Here is a 22779-nt window from a genome sequence, read left to right as displayed (position 1 = left end):
AATAGCCTTCAATAATTGAATGAGGGAAAGTGACTGCTGGGAAAATATGTATGGGGTGCATTTAATATGAACTCTTTGAAATTTGTCATGTCCATAACTATTTCAAATTTAGCACACAGTGTGAAGTACATAATTAAAAATGCTTACTTAGAGGTATGAAGCCACTACAATTAATTCATATCCCAGGCACAGTGTTTGAGTTTGGGTTTAAACAAGTAAGTTTTTTTAAAGTCATTAGCAGGATTGTCACATTCAACTGTGTTTCATTTGCTTTTGTATTTGTTTTGAATGTCTGATTCTAGCAGGAGCAGTGGTTCATTCCAAAGCTTAAATTAATGGTAGTTTGGTATGATATGTGAATCCATCCCACTGAAATTCTTCCATAATGTTGATTTGAGAATGGTTAAGAACACAAGATTGCCAATGTCTGATGACAGATATGGAAGAAGAAGAGGAGGAGGAGGAGAAGGAAGAGGAGGAGGATGACGACAACAACAACAACACAAGGTAGCCAAAATGAGTTTTAATGCATTGAGAAGAAAAAAACTAGTTGGCAGGGGGGAAACCAAGATCTTCAGAAGTAAAATATTTGGAAAAAGAATTTTAAAGAAGACATAGTTGTTTATCCAGTAGCTAAACAAACAACTAAATTAACTCAACACTTGTATCAATTCAGCAAACATATTTTAGATGCTTTTTCTGTTGTCAGAAATGAGGGCTAAAATTAGTTATACACCATAGACTTTTTAATGAATTAATCCATACTGTCTTTGCAGAAAACATATGGCCAGGCCAAGATCCAGATGGATTTGGACTGCTGAGGTAGTAAGTTACAATCACTCTGCCAGAATGAGGTCCCAATTACAAAGACTAAGTTACCAGGTAGAACAGGTTGCAGAAGTCCCTGCTAGGGAAAACGGATGTGGCATGCCACTGCCATGGTTAATATATTCTGTTCCCCCCTTCCCAAATAGCAGCATATGGAAAAAAAATTGCAATGCCATTTCTTCTACATCCATCCCTTGGGTTCATAAAGCATTTTCTGTTCACTGTAAGCCTTTTTAATATGAGCGATTTATCTCTGATAGCCTAATTTTTGTTACTGTATATACTCATGGATAAACTGAATGTTGGGTTCCAAAATACACCCACCCATCCACCCACAAGTGGGTAATTCTATTCACAAATAGACTTACCAATGAGTATATATAGTTGGGTTTTCCACCAGCTTTTTAAAAATACCCATATACCCCACATATACTCACGGATAAGTCTATCTGTGGATAAATCCAAAAATTTAACTGCAGATAAGCTATTTATAAAAAATAAACATACAAAATTTCTGAGGGTTGGCTTATCTGTAAATATAGCATTTTCATGCTATTTTGATTTAAAAAATAAGGGTTTGCTCATTTGCAGATGGGCTTATCTGCAAGTATATACAGTCCTCCACTAAGGGTGGGTGGGCAGGTGGGCAGGCAGGCACTGATGAAAGCCCCAGAATGCACAAAGCCGCAGCTTCGTGGTTTGTGGATCAGTTGAGGTTAAGACTTCAAGCATGTCCCACCATGGACAGCTCCCCACCCAACCTGAGCACATATCAGTATGTGAGTAAATTTGCCATTTTATGAACAGGAGAATCTTGACACAAATCTCACTTTATGTGGTGGCAACTTCTTCCCAGTCAGTTAATGATGGAAAACAAGTCAAGAAGATACTTGTTTATAAACATTTTAAGTTCTGACATCATCCTAAACAATATCTAGTTCAGTTCTGACTTTGTATATTTTTCTCGATCTATCCATTGTGGTTTGTATACTATGTTTATGGTTTAATGTGTGAACTTGTCTCAGTAATTTTTTAAATAATCTCTGTGTAATATTTTTTTTAATTGTGTAATGATAGCATAACTGAATGTCTCAGAAATATCTGGATGACCAAAAGTTATAATTGATAAATTTGGTGTATTTTATTTTGTATGCATAGCATTATTCTTCTGTTTTTCCTCTCACAATAGCCCTTTACATTTAGTAATGGTGGAAGATAATGACTGGTTCAAAATCTTCCAAAACTTTATGGTTGAGTGAGGATTTGCATTTGGATCTTCCTTGATCAGCCCCCTAACCTGCACACTGCAATGTCCTTCTAATAATAGTCTGCCTTAGCAAGGTCATTCTAGTATTGCCATCAAGCATGTCTTAGTCTGTAGGATTTGATGATGGGCTTCTAAGAGAAAGCAATGCAAAATAAAGCAAACATACACATTCTCCTATGATCTAATTCAGCCATATAGTCTTCTTGCTAATTTTATTTCTTTACAGAATTCACATGTCAAATTCATGCAGCGTTTTCTAGATAATGAGAATGTGTCTATCTGGGAGAAGACAGAAAACAAGTCTAGTAAAATGTCACTTTAACTCTGGCAATTTTCAGACCCATATTAATTTATTATAGCCCCTAGGGGACATTTGGTTTCAAAGCTATTACATCCCACACTTGCTTGCTTTATTGAAAGGTGACGAACTGAAAAACAAAATAGAAAAACCCGACAACCCCTCATACACATAAATCTTTAGGGTTTGCTGGGGGGGGGGGGAGAAATCAAAACCATACTAATTTACCACATAACAAAATGTGAATGTAATTAAATGGAAATAATATAAAAAAGTATTTTTCTGTCTGCCATTTTTGCAAGTAATGTCATTGTGCAAATAATCATCTTTATTGTAGAACGTACTGAAGATGAAATGTTTCTTTCCAAAAACTATTTTTTTTTGTTTATTTATTCAATTTCTATAGACATCCAACTCAACCAAGTGACTCTGGGAAGTTTTGGAAGTATAGTGAATCATTTGTAACATAATCCCTTTGAATTTAAACTGGAGATTTTTAATCAGAAAAACTCTTAGGCACATTCAGGTCAGGAAGATACTAAAATTGTCCTACCCCTTTTTGGATAACTTGGTATACCAGTTTCTTGTTAAATAAGTTATTTGCTAGATCTGACTTCACTTGATCTCTAAAAAATTCATCCTATTGTTAATATGAGGTCATGATCTCTTCTACTTCAATGAACATCTTCCGTAGTAACAAATTAGTTTGACTAAATGTAGCTTGATAGCTGACATTGCCTACTGGATAATTTGTATATCCATTGTTTCTGATGGTTAAGATACAACCATTGATCAAAGGATTTGGATAAACACATTACATTCTAGACATTGCTACATAAAGAGTAGATTCAATCTATGATATGTTACATGCTATTATTTGTTCCATGTAGGTATTGTTAATGAGAATGGGATATGGAGGAGAAATTGAACATACAGTGGCCAATATCAGATTATATATTTATTTATCACATACTGCATGTACTTTAGCATAGATTTCTTACACTATATACTTGTTTAAGGTGAAAGGTGAGTCATAATCTCATTTTATTATCAGATAGAAGTGCAAGGTCTCCATTGGGTGTCACAGCTGAGTCTGGTCAAATCTAGCCCTCATATCTGAGTCAGGGATGCAGTATTGTGGCCTTCCAAATATTGTTCAACTCCCATCAGTCTTAGTCAGTTCTACTTATATTTAGGACGTGGACAGTTGCTGCTGCATGATGTACAGAAGGCTATAGGTGTCCAGAATTTAGCAGGGGATTTTAAGATTCCAAGTGAAAACTGTAGTTTTAGTATTGTATATACTGATGCCTAGAATGTCTCAGGTTTCAGCCAGAATTCTGTTTTTTTTTTTCTTCAGTTTTGTTCTACGCATCTATATGGATGTGATTGTTCTTTACTAGATATTTCCCCATGTTAATCTGATATCTTAAAAAACACCAGTGTTTCACAAATTTTTGAAAACATATTGCTTTTGAAAAGATTAAGGCTTCTTGCTGGAAGATCAATGTATAAGGAAGGATGGTAATTTTTTCCAAGTGCTGGACATCATTGTATGGTTTTAAAGGAGGTTGTGGGTGCAAAAAACTAAAAAATAATAATAATCATCCATGCCTTACTATTTCATATCATCTGTCAAATGCTTAAACAACCCTTCAGGCAAAATAACCCCTTAATATATAAAAAAATATTGGTATTCTTTCTATATTGCTGCTAGAAATCCCTTAAGATCTCATATAAGAATACCATGAATGTGGTGGTGCTGATAATTTAACTAATTCCATTTTCAATTATCTCATTTCATTTGTTTATTTGCTGTATCCCATCTTAGCTGCCCATGCCTCTCTGCCCTATCAACTCACCAAACTTGCTATGCTTCCTGCACATCAGTCCAACCACAACTATTGTTTTCTTTCCAAAGTCTTGAGATGTTTTATTTCTGCAGAACAAGGTAAGGAGATCTGCAATATTTTCTGGGAATGGATCTCCAGATGTTTTAGAAAGATAAGATGTTTTATGGAAAGAAAGAAGTTCCTTTATGGGACGGTTGATGATAATAAGGCAGATACTTTTGGAATGTGGTTTGCTGTATAATGTAAGCAATCCACTTGGCTTTATCTGTATTGAACATCTGTAACTGCATTAAATTCAGACCACCATGAATATTTGTGCTAAATAAACAAACAAATAAATAACAATAACCTTCCAATCTCATTGTACTATTTCTTTGTTTTCTTCTTTCCACGGCCAGCACTTTTTTTCTTCTCTTCTACTTCTATCTTCTCTTCAACAACAGGCTCTTGCTCTTCTTCACATTCCTTAATACTGGTAATATAAAGACTGGATATGGAGAAAAATCAAAGAGAAGTTTGCGCTGTAGATTGATTAGCAAAGCCATAGATAATCACAACTTTAATAAGTGTTCTATTTTCATTCTTCTCATATGGATACTAGCATCCATTTAAAGACCATATGCTTAGCAGAGCTTTTTATTAGACACCAGAGTTTCTTCTCCTAATCATTCTAGGGGTCAATCCACTGATGTGCAAAGATTTTACAACATGGGAGGGGGGGGAGGAGAAACCACATTAAAATAGTATATATTATATCCAAGTATTAAAGTGGAAGAGAAGGGAGAAAGGAAGGAAATGAAAGAAACTCTGAAATTCCGTAAATCTATGGATATGGTAAAATGACAACTAAGAAATAAATCACAAGCTACAATTTCAGAATATTTTTTTTAAAACCAGGGGGAAAAATAAATAGAAACTTTGTTTTAAAAACAAAGAAAATTATAAAAAATAGATAAGCAATGACTGATTAAATGTTTTTAAAATGGAAGCTGGATGGGCTACATTTCAATTAACAAGTGATAATAATGCCCTTTAAAGCTTGTGAAAAGCCAAAGTTTCCCTATTTGATAGCCTCTTTCAATAAATGCCTACCCTTGTTCATTCTCAGGCTGCCACCTTGTAGCACAAACCTGAAGACAAATCTCTGCAGCAAAATGCATTATGAAAAGCAGGTAGATACAAATTTATTTTGCATAATTTACTATGAATGCATAACCTGAGTTTTGCTAGAAAGTACAAGCGACACTATATTCAAAGGGCATTCAGCAGATTTAAGTCAGAAGTTCTGTACATTTAGCTTGGGAAAAAAGTCCATTAATTTAATAGAATTGCTTTCTGAGAATCTAATTATGGACACAGTATATTTAAGATTATTACCCTTCCAAAAGCAATTCTTAGGTCAGGAATGATCAAACTTTCAAGTACCACTGAAACTGAAATACTTAAGCATCAAAATAATTTTGAAGATTACTGCATCACTTATTTCTGTGAAAAATTCTCAGGGAAACAAATGGACTTGTTCTGACTTCCCATAGCTTCTTGTGGCCACAGTCCTGGAAACTGTTAAGTAGTATTTCATATGTAACATAAACATTTGGTGTTTCAAATTGGAATGTTTTGGTTCAGGATCCTAAACGAAGGATATTCTTATTGCCATTAACACTATTCACCATTCGCCTGTTTAGTTTAGTTTTCGATTTATGGACATTTTTATTATTTATTTATTAAACTTGTATGCCATCCATCTCACTGTTTAAGAAGTAAACAGTATAAGAAGTGGCAGAAAAGGTTCTTCTTTTGATGGGGTCTGAGTGGGCCCCTTCTGTCAGAATGAGTGGGGAGGACCAGTCCCCTTGGGGAAAGGCGGTTCCTCAGATATCCTGGACTCATGCCATAGAACAGGGGGTGCAGAACAATGGTCCCTTTATGACTTGTGGACTTCAACTCCCAGAATTCCTGAGCCAGCATGGCTCCACAAGTCATAAAGAAGCCATTGTTCCCCACCTCTGCCACAGAGTGTTTTAAAAGTGATGATCAGCAACTTGAATTGCTTTTACTTTTACTTTTACTTTTATTTGCGCTTATAGACCGCCCCCTCTCCCAAAAGGGACTCGGGGCGGTGTACAGTCCATACAAAAAATACATCACATGAATAATTAAATAGTTAAATTGTTAATAGATAAATAAATATGGAGGTGGTTAAAAAGAACTGTGCAACTAAGTAAAGTATCTAAAATATAGTTTTAAAAAACCCCTAAAAAATATCCCATAAATTTAATTTTAAAAACAGTACCCCTAAAATACCAGTTAAAAAATCTATCTGCCAGGAGGTAGAAGTTATGAATGTGCCAGGCCAGCTAATTGAACCTTTTTATGCTTCTTAGTGACTCTATAAAGAATTGGGAAGCATATATATTTAAAAATATATACATGCACATTCAAATAAAATAAAAATAAATAAATAAAATAAAATATTTTCTCTTTCCTTTGAAAGCAAATCCAATCTACTGGTATCAAAAACGGGCCAATTTTGGGGGGAGAAATTCTCAAAGAGGGCATGAATTTGTTCCTACTTAGCGTCTGCTCTACAAGACATGCTATGTTGCCTCTGTACCAGAGATTTCTCAGGAAAGGCAGCATTTGATTCAGCTTGCTACAATTTGGTCACTGGTTATGGATTCAAAGAAACACACCTCTAGGAATGTGACGCATCTTATCGTCTTTTTAGCCACTTGAATGATTGCCCTTCGATCCCTCTAGCTAATACATTGAAAAGATTCACCCTTTATCCTCTCCCTTAAACAACCTCAACAACAATGTGCCAACAGTGGCAGTCCTATTTACTGAAATGCCATCTATGCATTCAGTATTAAATACATTGATTGGATTTTGTCATCTGTGTGTGATCTTCTGATTCTCTGCACCCAATTGTCAGCTTCATTCTGAACTGAACTGACTTGTCAGAAAAGTCAGGAAGGGCAAAGAAGGAAAAGATGGATACAAATTTTTTTTTAGGGAAAGCTACTTTTTAAAAAAAAAAACAAGAAAATTTGACCCTTGATTTACTTTTTCAACAAAGATAAAACATTTAGGACTATCTTGGCCCTAAATTCATTTCCTCCAAAAAGCATGGAAACATCTCTAAATCAATCTGATAAAACCATGATTTGAAGGCAGAAAGCTTTCAAAAAGTCTTTTGCAAGCCAAGTAAAGTGGATTTTTTTTTAAAAAAAGAATGTCGTAATATCTTTTCAGTTGTCATTAATTAAAAGGTAGCAAATACTAACAAAGAAAAAAGGAGGTATAAAAATACTCCACCCTCTATCCGCTCACCTCTACACTGTAGAATTAAAGGATCTTTTAGGTCCTTTTAGACAAAGGGTGTTAAATTTGCATCATCACAGTGGCATCATGTGACATATCGTGACTTTTCCCCCCTCTGCTAAACTGGGCATGGGCATGGCCAGCACATGACACATCTGGCCCATGGGCCACAGGTTTGACCGCACTGTTTTAGACTATAGACTGTAATTTAGGTCCTTTTCTCTTCTATGTAAGCATAGTAAGAGGCAACCCAGTGCATCTAGATATTCTGGGCTATTCCTTTCCTGCACCTCCTGCAGGAGCCAATAAAACTCAAGGCCTAAAATCATCTGGAGGTTGTCTGATTGCCTGCACTGTCTAATGTGATGCTTGTTCTACTTCTTTTTTTCCTTTTAAGCCAATGCAAAACCTCCTTGTTCACAAAACAGATGAAATGTGTGTGTTTTTTTCTAATGTCAGATGGTCTCAAGAGGGAGCCGAAGCAAAACAATTTTTGTTCCTGGAAACCACTGCAGCCTGTCAAAGTATTGTACATTGAGCTAGAAGGACAATAAGTTTCTTGGCATCAGGAAACTTATATTGATTAAAAAATATCTTAATCTCTTAGTTATACATGTTTGTCACTATGTTTATATTATATATTTATCTATCAATATTATGTATTGATAAATTTATACGCCACTTCAGTCCAGGCTAGTCTCAGCATTATACAAAACCCACAGCCACAGCCAATGCCATAATGTTAATTTCCCATGCTATTTAATCACACTGACCTTTCTAAACTTTGGTAAGAGGGTTTCTTCGGAGGTTCAGCAATAGGACTGGGGAAAAAGAACAAATCTCTTTTGAGGAAAATGCAAAGTCATTTTGTTCCACCCATTATACATACCTGCAATGAACTGCTCAAATGCTTATTACGTATCTCGCCTTAAAACAAAGTTGCAAATAGCACAAACTAAGAATACATAAACAAAGCAGCTTGGATTGCCGGGCAGCAGAGTGTTTAAGACGGCAGCACCTTCTGGTTCTTATAATTGGAAAAGGGTTGGGACTTGTGTTACAGCACCCGACGCTCTGGCATCACTATACCCCTTGCCATCCCTGGGGATACCATAGGTTCAAGCGTTTTATTTAGGACTAGGGACATCTAGATTCAAGTCCACAGTCAACTCTAGATGGTCCCTTTAGGTCTGATAGCTCAAACAGCTTCAAAGAAAGGGCAAGGGGTAGAATGGGGAAAATGTGCTCAACCCCTCCCCATTGTCGTGTATACCATAAGTACATATACATCAAGAAGAAGATAATGAAAGCTTGAACATTAATGCACTTGGGGATGGGGTTGTAGAAAATGAATTAATTTCCCTCTGTTGTTATCACACTCTTTCTCTCACATATAGCACACCAACATTTTATGAGTTGTAATATTATTTCTATGAAACTTAGAGTCATGTTGTAGCAGTGAGAATGCTGGACTGGCATCCCAAAACCAAGGACTTACTTGACTACTGAAGACAGTGAGTGACAGATCAGTCATTTTTCTCAACCCATCCTATCTCATAGACTATGAACACAAATTACGGTAAGCTCCTTAGAAGAAAGATAGCATGTGGGACATTAATATTGTATTTTATTCCATTCCTACCTCCATTTTAACCTCACAACAATGCTGCAAATTACATTAGGTAGAATCAATGAATACTCCCTCAACTCCATAGATGAAGACTAAAGATCTGAACTCAAACCCAACAACTGAATCACTATCTTGCTCTGCATTCTCCCATAATAACTTCAGAATGAAGTAACACATATCCATTATTAAAACTATTCCAAAATCACAGTCCATGAGAAAGAAGATCTACTCCAAAAGCAACATATGTACAATGAATTACAACTTGATACTCATGCTCGAAAAATATCCCTGTCCCTACTGTAATTACATGTCACATTTTTTACACTTAGATCACAGGCTAAATGTTCCCACAATATATATATTTTTAAACCTGTATTGCTTTTAAGTGCCAAGAGATGCAGAAACCAAGTCTACAAAGAGTTAAATAATTTTACCAGAGAACATTTGTGAAAGTCGTACCTCGCCTGCTAAAGATTTCAGAGAAGTAAAACAACTTTATCATATGAAATTCATGGCTTGATCAGTTAATTATTTTTTAATTTGAAAATTTAATCAAAACAAGGAATAGGAAATAGATGATCTACAAGTAAACATTATTCTAATTAGCTAGTGTTGAATGAATGACAATAGGTTGTTGCTTGGTTCCTTTCTACTCTAGCCACGTAAACACATAAATTGGATTGCTAAGAGTCAAATGCTTATAACTTCTCATATATTTTTTATTATTGTGCATGTGTGCATAGCGCGCATCAAAAGCATGTGCATGTAAAGCATGTCCGAGCGAACCGGCAGAAAACTGAAGCCGGAACCCACCCCTGTTCTGCACATGTGTATCATGGCATAGATTTGTATGCTGATGCTTGAAAAGGCTACCAATCCCCAATTTAAAGTCAGAGAATGCACAAGAGTTAAAATGAACCTTGGTGATCATTTAGTGGATCTTTTAATTTGGACCTTTGTCTCAAACCAGCAAAGCTTTTTTTTTTTTTTTTGCAAAGTTTAGTTGTATAGAGTTATGAAATGGGATGGTCGCATCCAACAAAGGATATATTTCCTGCAGATGTGAAGGTTGCAGAGCAGGTCAGATTTTTGTTCAGCACGTGCAAAGATAATTGCAGAAAGTCATTGAAATTCTTGTTTCCAAGCAGATGTAGATTCTCTGTTCCAAGCAGCATAAATAAGTCTTTTTAATGTTAGGATGGTCTATCTATATCAGCAAACTAGATGAGCTGCATAAGGCAATGAGTTAAGTAGAGCACCAAATGTTTTTTTGGGGGGGAAATCCAAATAAAATAAGTTACAACTTTTGTGGTGATGTGGATACTAATTGCATGGTTTGTCTAGGGCAGATGTTTCAAACTCAATTTCATTGAGGGACGCATCAGGGTTGTGTTTGACCTCGGGGGGCAGGGGTGGACATGGCCAGGGTGGGCGTGGCCAGTTCAACGTCACTCCTGTGGTGGCCAAGTACTAAGGCTTGACTTCCCTCAGATCCTCCCTCACACTCATTATAATCTCCTTCCTTCCTTCCTTCCTTCCTTCCTTCCTTCCTTCCTTCCTTCCTCCCTCCCTCCCTCCTTCTTTTTCCTTCTCTCTTCCTTCTTTCTTCTTCCTTCCCCTCTTTCCTTCTTTTTCCTTCTTTTTCTTTCCTTTTCCCCTTTCTCCTTTCCTGTCCCTTCTTGCATATTCAAATGCAAAAGGAAACATTTCTGCTTTTGTTTTTAGCTTGTTTTGCTAGTCCTCTGCCATCAAAAACGGACACACACCACTCCATTTTTGCTGGCAGAGAGCTGCAGGAGGGTATCTGAAAATGAAGCCCAGGAGGGCTGTGCAGGCCGGATTCACAGGCCCTGAGTTTGACACCCTGGGTCTAGGGCATCTAGCCTAGTGCAGCTACTGTTTCTTTGAATTCACTCGACTGGTTCTGATCAAGGAAAAGTTAAAATAGAAACTGTTATCTACCATCACAGGAAGCCGCTGGGCATTCAGGTAAAAACACACATACATAGCAAAACCTTTGTTTATCCTTGTATTTGCTATTTCCCAATTAAAATGGAGACAGAGCACAATCGACACTCCTTTTTTTCCCTTCAGATTTGCGCCTCTGTGACTGCAGTGAATGAATGAAAGTAGAGGAATTGCATCTTGATCTAAAGAGACACCATCAATTTCTTTTTCTCATCCTTGCACAAAATCTAAGGAAGATTTAGTTTACAGTTGGGCCAGATAAGGACCAGAACAAATCCCAGAGGGTCAGCAAAGTAATTCACTCCTATGACCCATCTTCTCTAAAGCTCAGGGGCCTTGCTGTAGAAAGGAAAATGCCTTTCGCAAAGACCAGCTTATTGGATGCTTTGTTAAGTGAAGTTATGGCTATAGTAGCAAATACATCCCGGCAATAAAAGCATGGTATTTTGCTCTTTATTCATGTGGTTTTGAGACAGAGGTTGACACAAAACATTCAGTTTTGAATTTTACCAGCATGAACTTGGCTCTCACTGAGGAGGTTATTAACAGTAAAAAGAATAAAAGACCCCAGATTTTCTGTGTATTCGTACTATAGTGAGATGAATTTGTAAGAGAAAAGTTATGTTTTTTTCAAGTATTTCTTAGGTTCTTTTGCTTTAAGGTGGATTTGCATTTGTGTGTGTATGTGTGTGTGTGTACCTACATCACACACACACACACACACACACACACTCTCATCATCATCAGTATCACCAAACATTCCTTCACAAATACATCTATTATTATGAACAGGCCAAAAGGTATCACATGGTATTCAGTTTAATCAGGAAAACAGAAGCAAGCTACATCTGTTCAAATATACAAAATCAAACATGCAAGAGAAAGGAATGGCTTTGTTTGTAGGACAAAGAGCAAATGCCATATCTATGGCTATTGTGCATTAGAAATACTGGAAACTAAAATGCCAAGAACCCTCGCTTATTTATGAAAATGACATCGAAAAATGAAACATCAAGTCAAGGCCAACTGAAACCCAAGATATGTAGTCCTTAAAATCAATCCCTTATATTACAAATTGAAAAGAACCCACTATTCCATACAGACAGTGGTGGGATTCAAATAATGTAACAACCAGTTCTCTGCCCTAATGATTTCTTCAAACAACCAGTTTACCAAACTGTTCAGAAAGTTAACAACCGGTTCTCCCAAAGTGGTGCAAACTGGCTGAATCCCACCACTGCATACAGACCCTATGATTAAAAATATTGCTTCTTTTCCTTTTTGACTACACTAACTTTCTTCCCTGGTCTCCATTTGTTTCTTGGGGTTATTTTACTCTGTATAAAATTATCCACTCACTACTCAAAACGTGTGACAGTCAGCCTATTTCCTCACTCTGTTCATCAATGAATTTAAAGTTACAATACAATAATAATACAATAGTAGAGTTGGAAGGGACCTTGGAGGTCTTCTAGTCCAACCCCCTGCCTAGGCAGGAAACCCTATACCGTTTCAGACAAATAGCTATCCAACATCTTCTTAAAGACTTCCAGTGTTGGGGCATTCACAACTTCTGGAGGCAATCTGTTCCACTGATTAATTGTTCTCACTGTCAGGAAATTTCTCCTCAGTTCTAAGTTGCTTCTCTCCTTGATTAGTTTCCACCCATTGCTTCTTGTTCTACCCTCAGGTGCTTTGGAGAATAGTTTGACTCCCTCTTCTTTGTGGCAACCTCTGAGATATTGGAATAATGCTATCATGTCTCCCCTAGTCCTTCTTTCTCTTAAGCTAAACATACCCAGTTCCTGCAACCGTTCTTCATATGTTTTAGTCTCCAGTCCCCTAATCATCTTTGTTGCTCTTCTCTGCACTCTTTCTAGAGTCTCCACATCTTTTTTACATCGTGGCGACCAGAACTGAATGCAGTATTCCAAGTGTGGCCTTACCAAGGCATTATAAAGTGGTATTAACACTTCACGTGATCTTGATTCTATCCCTCTGATTCTATCCCTCTGTTGATGCAGCCTAGAACTGTGTTGGCTTTTTTGGCAGCTGCTGCACACTGCTGGCTCATATTTAAATGGTTGTCCACTAGGACTCCAAGATCCCTTTCACAGTTACTACTACTGAGTAAGGTATCACCTATACTGTACCTGTGCATTCCGTTTTTGTTGCCTAAATGTAGAACCTTACTCTTTTCTCCATTTGCTTTTGATTTTAGGCCACTTTTTGCTAATCCGCCTCCTCTAAATTCAAGGTTTAATTCATGTTTTCATCCCATTTGAAATGAAGCCAATACTAGTGTTTGACGAGAAATGCTATCCCACCCAGAAGATCTCAATTGCAACAGATGGAACCATCCTGTCTCCCAGCAAGTTCCCACATAAGTTTTTATCCCTGTTCCTCCTTATCGCTTTTCAAAGGGAGACTACACTGTGCTGCACAAATTTGTTTCAACCAAGAAAGAGAGGTAGGTTCTGCCAGCCATGTGATCTACTTCTGTTACCCCTGGATAGATGACATGAAGGATGGAGTTTCCTGCTATTTCACCCTTTTTTCTATGCCCATGACTTGTCACACCGCACTACAAAAAAGATATTGAGACTCTAGATAAAGTGCAGAGAAGAGCAACCAGGATGATTAGGGGATTGGAAACTAAAACATATGAAAAACAGTTACAGGAACTAGGCATGGCTAGTCTAGAGAAGAGAAGGACCAGGGGAGACATGACAGCAGTGTTCCAATAATTGCGAGGCTGCCATAGAGAAGAGGGGGTCACGTTATTTTCCAAAGCACCTGAAAGCCATACAAAGAATAATGGATGGAAACTGACCAATGAGAGGTTCAACCTAGAAATAAGGAGGAACTTTCTGACAATGAGACAATGGAACAGCTTGCCTTTGGAGGATGTGGGGGCTTTTATCACTTGAGACTTTCAAGAAGAGATTGGACTGCCATTTGTCAGAAATGGTGCAGGGTCTCCTGCTTGAGCAGGGGGGAGGGTTGGACCAGATGACCTATAAGGTCCCTTCCAACTCTGCTAATCTGTTAAAAGATGTAATTTTTGGGACATGGGTTTAATGCTTTTTCAGAATAATGCTAGACCCACGGTCAGAAAACAGCCCAAATGACACCTCACAGGTGCAGAGAAGTTCCATAACCATATTAGTCAGGCAACAGATGGCTTTATCTACTGTTCCAAGCACCCAAATACTCACCTAACCTTCTCCAAATTCATTTTGTTTTCCTGCTGGCAGGCATGTTAGATGGGAGGAGAAATATAGCTGGTGGAACACTGGATTGAATCAGTAATTACAACATGACTTGCTAGCCTCATTACTATGGCAAGGTGGACTTGGCAACCAGGGCAGCAACTGATATGTTGGATCATGGACTGAAAGATATCATTTTAACATCATGATCTGGTTGTGCCCCTTATATAGCCACTACTTGGCATAATATTTGCATAATAACAGAATCATTTCCATCTAGAAAATCCATTTTAATCAAGGCTGGATGAGAAAGAATAATGAGTAAGTACACTAGTAATGTGAAAACTTAACTCTGTTAATCTATTGTGATGGATTTACTGAATATTTCATTGGGAACTTTCTTCTATCATTCATAATATCTTAAAGAGTATTGTTACTGTTCTTTGTATTAGAAAGATATATTCTTCACAGAAAAGGAAGTATTAAGGGAAAGATGTATCAGAAAATACAATATGACTTGTAAAAATGGAACAACTAAGACAAGAAAGACAAGATCTAAGGCTCATGAACCATTCGTTTTCCCTAAATACTTTCTTTTATGGTTCGTAGTCTTGACACCTTTTTTCTCACCTCAAGATAAATAACACAGCTTTGCAAGAAAACTAATTTCAAAGGGATAAAGTGAAGAGGAAAACTTCATTATAGGAGACTGGGATTATGGCTTTGTCTAATGAAATGATCAGCAGAACCTATTATGAAGACCATCTGAACACAGTTTTCTTGTTAAGGCCCAATGCCATCTTGTCATTTCCTCTTATTTTAGCCTCATTCTTTTTTATTCTTAGTCATTTGGGAGTGGAAAGGTAAATTAAATCATCAACACTTACCTAACTGCAGATTGCAGTTGTAAAGTATTTACTGGAACTGCGAAATATGCATCATACTTAGCCAAGGTGCATCACTGCGCTGAGACATTTAGTTTATTGTGTCATATCAACAAAACAGGCTCAAGAACAGGTAGTCCTCGACTTACAACCATTTGCTTAGTGACTATTCAAAGTTGCAACAGTGAATAAAAATGACTTATGACTGTTTTTCACACTTATGACTGTTGTAGCATCCCCCTGGTCACATGATCAAAATTCAGATGCTTGGCAACTGACTCATAAATATCATAAATATGTTGCAGTGTTCTTGGGTCATGTGAGCACTTTTTGTGACCTTCTGACCAGCAAAGTCAATGCGGAAGCCAGGTTCACTTAACAACTGAGTTTTTGGGGGCTTAGACAACTTAGAACTTCACTGTCTTTGATCTGACCTAAGCGTAGTACATAAAATTATCTGCTACAATGTCCTACCTGTCAATGACTACTTCAGCTTCAACCACAACTACACACGAGCTCACAATAGATACAAACTTATGACAAACCGCTCCAAACTTGATTGCAGAAAATACGACTTCAGCAACAGAGTGGTCAGTGCCTGGAATGCACTACCTGACTCTGTGGTTTCTTCCCCAAACCCCCAAAACTTTAACCTTAGACTGTCTACTGTTGACCTCACCCCACTCCTAAGAGGTCTTTAAGGGGCATTCATAAACGCACCAGCGTGCCTACCGTCCCTGTCTAATATTCCCTTGTATTCGTATTCATTTCATGTATTCATAATCATGTCTATACTTATATCTGTTATCTAATTCATGCTCGATGAAAAATAAATAAATAAAATAAATAAAAATAGATAAACAAACAACTGGGTTACTAGTTTAACAATTGCAGTGATTCACTTAGCACCTAGCAAGAAAGGTTGCAAAATGCAACAAAACTCCGTTGACTGTCTCAACATCAATTTTGGGCTCCATTGTGGTCATCAGTCAAGATCTACCTGTATGCAACTGGAGGAATGGAATTTGAAAAATGAGAGCTCTTTCTCTTATGTTTAGATAAAAATGCATTCACCACTCTTCTGCTCAAAATCCTTTTCCTCGAATTGCCTTTAAAATAATAGCCACAGGATTTTGGTTAGACATAGATTCTCATAAGGTGGCAATTATACCTAAGGATTCTCTTCCTTTACTGAACAGTACTTCCATTTTTCAAACTCTAGGAACCAAACAGGCAGGAATCACCATCATGTATAAATATGATTTCTCAACCAATTCCCCAGGGGTGGCTTTCACTCCCCTTCCCTACCAGTTCGCAAATGTCCACGCATGCGCCTGACCTTCCGCGCATGTGCTTTGCTAAAGAAAGTCCCTAAATAGGACGAAATAGAGCCAGGGCAGGTGGGCAGGCCCATCCGCGATTTCCACTACCAGTCCAGGTGAACTGGTCTGAACCGACAGAATATCATCTCTGCAACTCCCCCTTTCTGCCTTTCCTCCCAATACAACAGTTGGCTAGAAAATAAATGCCATGAGCAGATACATTATGAGCAGGGGTGGGTTCCGGCTTCTTTTACTGCTGGTTTGCTTAGGGACGCACTTCGGGAGCGTGTGTGCTTTGCATGAGCATGCACAGTAGTGAAAAAATGGAAAAAATAAGATGGTGCCCTCTATGGCACCGCCAATAAGAGCCGGTTTGGGGGTGTGGGCGGCCATGTTACTATCTACTTGGCTGAACTGGGGCCATCCGGTAGGAATCCACCTCTGATTATGAGGGTCAACAAATGCACACCTTGTAATTCAGGAAAGTGATTTTAATGAACTCAGTAACAATAACTATAAAAAAAAGCCTAATAGGGATTATGCGGGAGTTCTTTAAAAAGGAGAGGCTAAAAGCAGAATCACAAGCAATTTCCCAAATGTAAAACTATAGTAGAAGCTATTATGGTTGTACAAACATTTTAGTGACAATGTAGGTGTTGGAAAGAAGAACAAATTGGTAAGGAATAGTACATGCCAGCAGGCATGTTATCAGGAAAGCGGAAAGCCCAATGAGTTTTAGACTAAGAACACAGAAAATAACAAAAACAACCTTCTTCTGAAACATTCAAAAAAAAGGAGGAGGGAAGCATACCAGCTGCTGCAATTTCAGCTGTATAGTAGCTGAGCTAGCAATAAATTAGCTCAGCTCCCAGCTACAGCTGATCGAGCAAACCCAAAGCTGATTTTGAACTGATGCAAAATCTCTGTGAAGTCCTCTCAGTCTTCCCTGAAAAGAGGATATGCATTCCATTGGGCAATTGTGAAGTGCTGGTTGAAGGGGTCAAGTACAATTCAGCTGGTAGCGCCGGCAGCGGGAGGCTTGGCAAGCCAGTAGCACCGGTGGGAGGCTCCGCCCACCCAGCTGGATGTCATCATGTCCCAGTTTTGACCCTCTGTGCATGCGCAGAAGGCTTTGTGCATATGATGGTGACTGTGAGCACATTTGCAAGCCAGTAGGGAAGGTAAGTGAATTTCACCCCTGGTGCAAACTTAAGCATGGAAGAAAAACATGATGAAAATATCTGCTGACCTTGAATGAGTTCAATACTATAAAACCAGGTGGATTTTATCCTACAATAGAAAGTTGCTGATCTGGGCACTGTATATTTGAGTAAATTAAGGGTGGAGATTGGTTCTCTGAGCTTGTGGGTTGGTTTCCAAATGTTTTGTTATCAGATTAGATAACATCTTCAGCAGAATTTAGGGGATATCCATACCGGGATTCTTCTGCTTATAAGGGCTTTGTGTGGTCAGTAGGTCTTGTGATAGTGAGATCATGACAGATCAGGTCACGGTCTTGTGATAGGTCAGTGGATGGGTCAGGTGTGGGTTGTGTGAAGTGAGAGTTTTGTGATGGGTCAGGTGTGGGTAACAAGTGAGGGTCTTGTGATGGGGAGGTCACGTCAGGTAAGAGTCATCAGGAGGTGATGTGCTGGATGGAGGGATTGCGTGGGTTAGTTTAGGGATGGTACTATCTCTGATTGGTTGTGTGATTGATTTGAATTCTGAGGCTTTCGTAGGCTGTTTGTAGGTCGATGTGTCTGTTGATGGAATTGCTTGTGGAGTGCCAGGTTTTGATAAACTCATGAGTGTGGCAAATAGTAGTTGGCTGATGATTCTTGTATTGCTCCAATTGAATTGATGCTGTTCTATATCAGTGTGGATAGAGATTAGGGATTTGGGATTGTGGCATTTGACTGCCAGCTGGTGTTCATAAATCTTGGTTTTCAATTGATTTGATGTTTGTCCCACATAGAACCAGTTGCAATTGTTACAGCTGATTGTGTAAATTACATTGTTTTTTCATTCTTCTGTACCTTGTCTTTTTTTCTGGATAATTCCTGGAAGAACGTGACTGTGGGTTTGTAGGCTTATTGCTATTCCTAGAGCTGTGATGGCGAACCTATGGCACCTGTGCCACAGGTGGCACACAGAGCCATTTGTCCGGGCACGCAAGGCGTTGCCCTGTCAGCTGACTTTGGCCTTCTTTTGAGGCCATTTTTCACCCTCCAGAGGCTTCAGGAGCTTCCCTAAAGCCTCCGGAGCATGAAAAATGTACTTCCAGGAAGCAGGATTAGAATTAATACAGTGCAGGAGGCGGAAGCCTTCATTAAAAAGCATCTCTCCCTCCTAGAGGACGAACTCTGGGGACAGGGAGGAAGGAGCAATATCGAAAAGGCTCAGGTCACAAAAATAAAAGTATTTGAAATAACAGTAATTGGTGATATCCTAGAAAGTGACAAAGGAAAATGAATGAAGACATGGTTGACAATATAGAATAAGACTTTGTTTTCTGCTTATCTTTTATCTTTTGTTTTTAAGACTGTAAATATTGTGAGTTTTGGATGGATTTCTATCACTAGTGTGGGAGCTGCCAAAAATTTTTGTATATCCCCTTACCTTTCCCCATAAATGTATAAAAACCAATAAAATTTTTGGGGAAAAAAATGTACTTCCAGTTTGCTCATAGTCATTTTTTTTGCCCTCTGAAGGCTCCGGAGGGCTAAAACTGGCCCTATGAGCAAACCGGAAGTCCATTCCCAAACTTCCGGTTTGCCCATAGAGCTGGTTTTTCACGCTCTGGAGACTTTAGGGAAGCTCTTGAAGCCTCCGGAGGGCCTCGAGGGGAGGGGAGGCTATTTTCGCCCTCCCCAGGCTCCTATAAAACCTCTGGAGCCTGGGGAAGGTGAAAAAGCACACCAAAAATGGGGGGAGCGCTGGTCATGCACGCATGTGGGCAGGGGTCATTCGCATAGCATTATGGGTGTGGCCTGCACCAGACCCCCCTGCACTCTCCCAGCTTTTGCCACATGAGCCACAAAAGGTTCGCCATCACTGTCCTAGAGGTTTGAGAATTCTGGCTGTCAATTCTGACACCCCTTTTGTGTATGGTAGGGTTTGAATAAGCATCGACACCTAGTAAATGTCTGGACAAGTCCCTGCAGTTTCAGAAGTGGATTGCAATCCAGTTGTTTCTTGAAAAAGCATCTTTGGGCCAACCATGACCTGGATGACTGAGAATCTCCAGAGCCATTTAGTGCATTGATTACTAATCCATCTAGCATGGATTTGTTTAAAAAGTAAGTCTGTAATATCTATTCTTATTAATTTCCTTAATAGAATGGGGGAATGATGCAGACATGTCTTAATTTCACCAAAATATTTGGCAAAGTCAACAATGGCATTCTGATTTGTGAATTACTTAAATTAAATAGGGATAACTGGACAGACTTGGAAACTGTACATACCTTATTAAACTAGTGTAAAATATCAAGTCTCATACTTTTAGTCCAATGTTCCAATTTTCTTCAACATTTTAATTTAATATAAAGAGGTAAATGCTTATCAGAGGTGACAAAAGGTAGGTGGGATAACCTTCTAGATAAAGAACCACATACAAAGTTCAAAATAATATGAAATTGGTTAAAGAGGTGTGACGTAATTATAAAAAAGGAAAATGACATTTTAAACTATCAAAGTATCATTTTCAAATTATGGAAAGTCATGGTTCCACCATGTTTTTACTTTGATCAAATACTACCTTGAGCGTTATAATCAGTTTTGGGCACCATCCTTCAAGACAACTCCAGGAAAACTGGAACAATTGAAGAGAAGGCAAATTGACTGGAAGCTAAATCTTAAAACAAGGAACTTAAGCATCTAAGGCATTTGTAGCTTTGAAAAAAGATGTATGGAGGATATGACAATACTTTGCAGTGACCGAAAGGCCTGTGCAGGATGCAGAATACTAAGTTATGAAAAAGAACTTCCAATTGATTTGATTTATGATTACTCCCTGTTATTATTCCAATATCCTTTCGGACGCGGTAGCTTAGTGGCTAAAATGCTGAGCTTGTCAACTAGAAGGTCGGCAGTTCAGCGGTTTGAATCCCTAGCACCGTGTAACAGAGTGAGCTCCCAATACTTGTCCCAGCTTCTGCCAACCTAGCAGTTCAAAAGCACATTAAAAAATGCAAGTAGAAAAATAGGGACCACTTTGGTGGGAAGGTAACAGTGTTCTGTGTGCCTTCGGTGTTTAGTCATGCCAGCCACATGATCACCGAGATGTCTTCAGACAGTGCTGGCTCTTTGGCTTAGAAACGGAAATGAGCACTGCCCCCTAGAGTCAGGAATGACTAGCACATATGTGTTAGGGGAATCTTTACCTTTACCTATCCCTTTGAAACAGTTGAGTCAGAGTACAAGCAACTAAATATTGTTTTGATGGCTTTTAGGCTTGAATCTCCACCCACCCCATATTACTATTACTATTTTAAAACAAGTGTGCTGCATTTTTAACATCGATTATTTCCTATAGCAAAATGCCACCAAACATTAATTCGCTCATTAGAAAACAGATGTCTAGTCATCTCAGTTCTTTACATATCTGACATGGTGCAAGGAAACAACTTCAAAGTAAGAAAATTCTACCGACCTGGGTGCTTGCAACCTAGCTGGTGCAAAAAGATGATACATAGTGGCTTTGTGGTATTGCTTTTCTGTCAAATGCAATGATTTTCATACTGTAATTACAGCAGTTTAAATGCTATCCCGTTTTTAAGAGACACTAGCTTTATGCAGGGGAAGTCTCCAAAAGGAATTTGTGTCAAAGTTTATTTTAACAACCTCCAAACTGCCCACAACAAAGACTCAAATATCTTGGGTCTGGCTATGATTTACAAACAATGTTGCTGTTCCTTCCATTATTTGCTTTTATTAAAAAAAATTCTAGCATGTGTCACCACACTCAGTTATTCATAGCAATGGACAGAGATGTTGACCATTCAGAAGCATGACTGTAATTTAGGGATGTGCAATGTCAGTTCCCCAATTATTTATTCTGGATGATTATGCAGACGAAGAGAAAGTTGGGAGATTACTTACAATAAATTCACAGCCAATAATCCATCACAAACAAAATATATACCGCATATGCCCACATCCTTAGGGTTTGGGGGATTTAAATTTCTATTACCAAGGTGATTTTGTTTCTCTTTAATTCAGCTATTCCAGAATAATTAAGATCACAAACACACATCTCTTTCTACAAAGAGGGGGGGGGGGAAGCTAAATTCCAGCACACCAGAAAGGTATATTCACTCTATGACAATTTGAGGTTGACATTTTCTTGAAGTCCACCATTAATTTTAACTTGCTAGCATCCACTTACATAACACGCAATCTCAACCCCCCCCTCCCCCCCTCTCTCTCACTCTCACAAATCTTATGATTATGGAATTATAAATTAGAGTATGTAACTGGATTCAATTTTCATACTAGCTGCAAATCAGCTAACTTCATTGCGGTTTCTGTTTGTTCATTTGGCTGCAATGATTACAGTGCTCTTGTAACTGGGAAACCTATATTATCTTAGAGCTATGGATCTGAAATGTATCTTTAAAAGTTAAAATGGTCCAGATCAATGCCTCCAGCAAGGAAGGACTACATAAACATCCATATCCAATATTCTAATAGTATGGATGGATCTTGACATTGTCATAATAGCAGTAACACTTAGACTTATATACTGCTTCACAGTACTTTTACAGCCTCTCTAAGTGGTTTACTAGAATCAGTATATTGATCTCAACAATCTGGGTCCTCTTAAGGAGGTTTACACAGAACATAGCATTGCGGTGGAAATCCCTAATAAGAGAAAATATACTGAAACACCCCACAGTTAAGTAAGAAGTGAAACATTCTGGGGATAAAACATACCAGCTAATTTGAGGGAAATTGAAAACCTAGAAAGAGGGGAATGAAATGGAATAATTTACAGGATGACATGATTAATCTGAACATGTTTATCATTTAGTCGTCGCCTTGGGTTTTGCCTATTTAATTTCCAATTAAATATTTCTGGGTGCATCTCTCCTAACTTCTGTGATCTGCCTTGTTTTAGCAAGAAGGATATTAATTATGCACCAAAAACATTAAATCGTCTAAGCAAACAACAGGTTGTGGAATGTATTTA

The 22779-nt window shown here is 38.2% G+C and overlaps 1 protein-coding gene across 1 annotated transcript in view; it reads right to left on the bottom strand.

Moving 5' to 3' along the window:
* Window positions 1–534: 534 nt before the first annotated feature.
* Window positions 535–22779, bottom strand: part of LOC309399587 (uncharacterized protein C3orf20) — a gene marked incomplete at its 5' end in the record, with an annotated part of 97638 nt that continues 75393 nt past the window's right edge. Inside the window, 2 exons of the mRNA XM_081967553.1 lie at window positions 535–4733; window positions 8344–8391. Of these exons, the coding sequence (XP_081823679.1) occupies window positions 4613–4733; window positions 8344–8391 (169 nt within the window). The 3' untranslated portion in view covers window positions 535–4612. The remainder of the gene's footprint in view (window positions 4734–8343; window positions 8392–22779) is intronic.

This window comes from Natrix helvetica (genome assembly GCF_964273705.1).
Source record: "Natrix helvetica genome assembly, chromosome: 1".
Taxonomy (NCBI): Eukaryota; Metazoa; Chordata; class Lepidosauria; order Squamata; family Natricidae; genus Natrix; species Natrix helvetica.
Note: the sequence above shows the minus strand (reverse complement) of the source record. Positions and strands in the feature narration are given on the sequence as shown.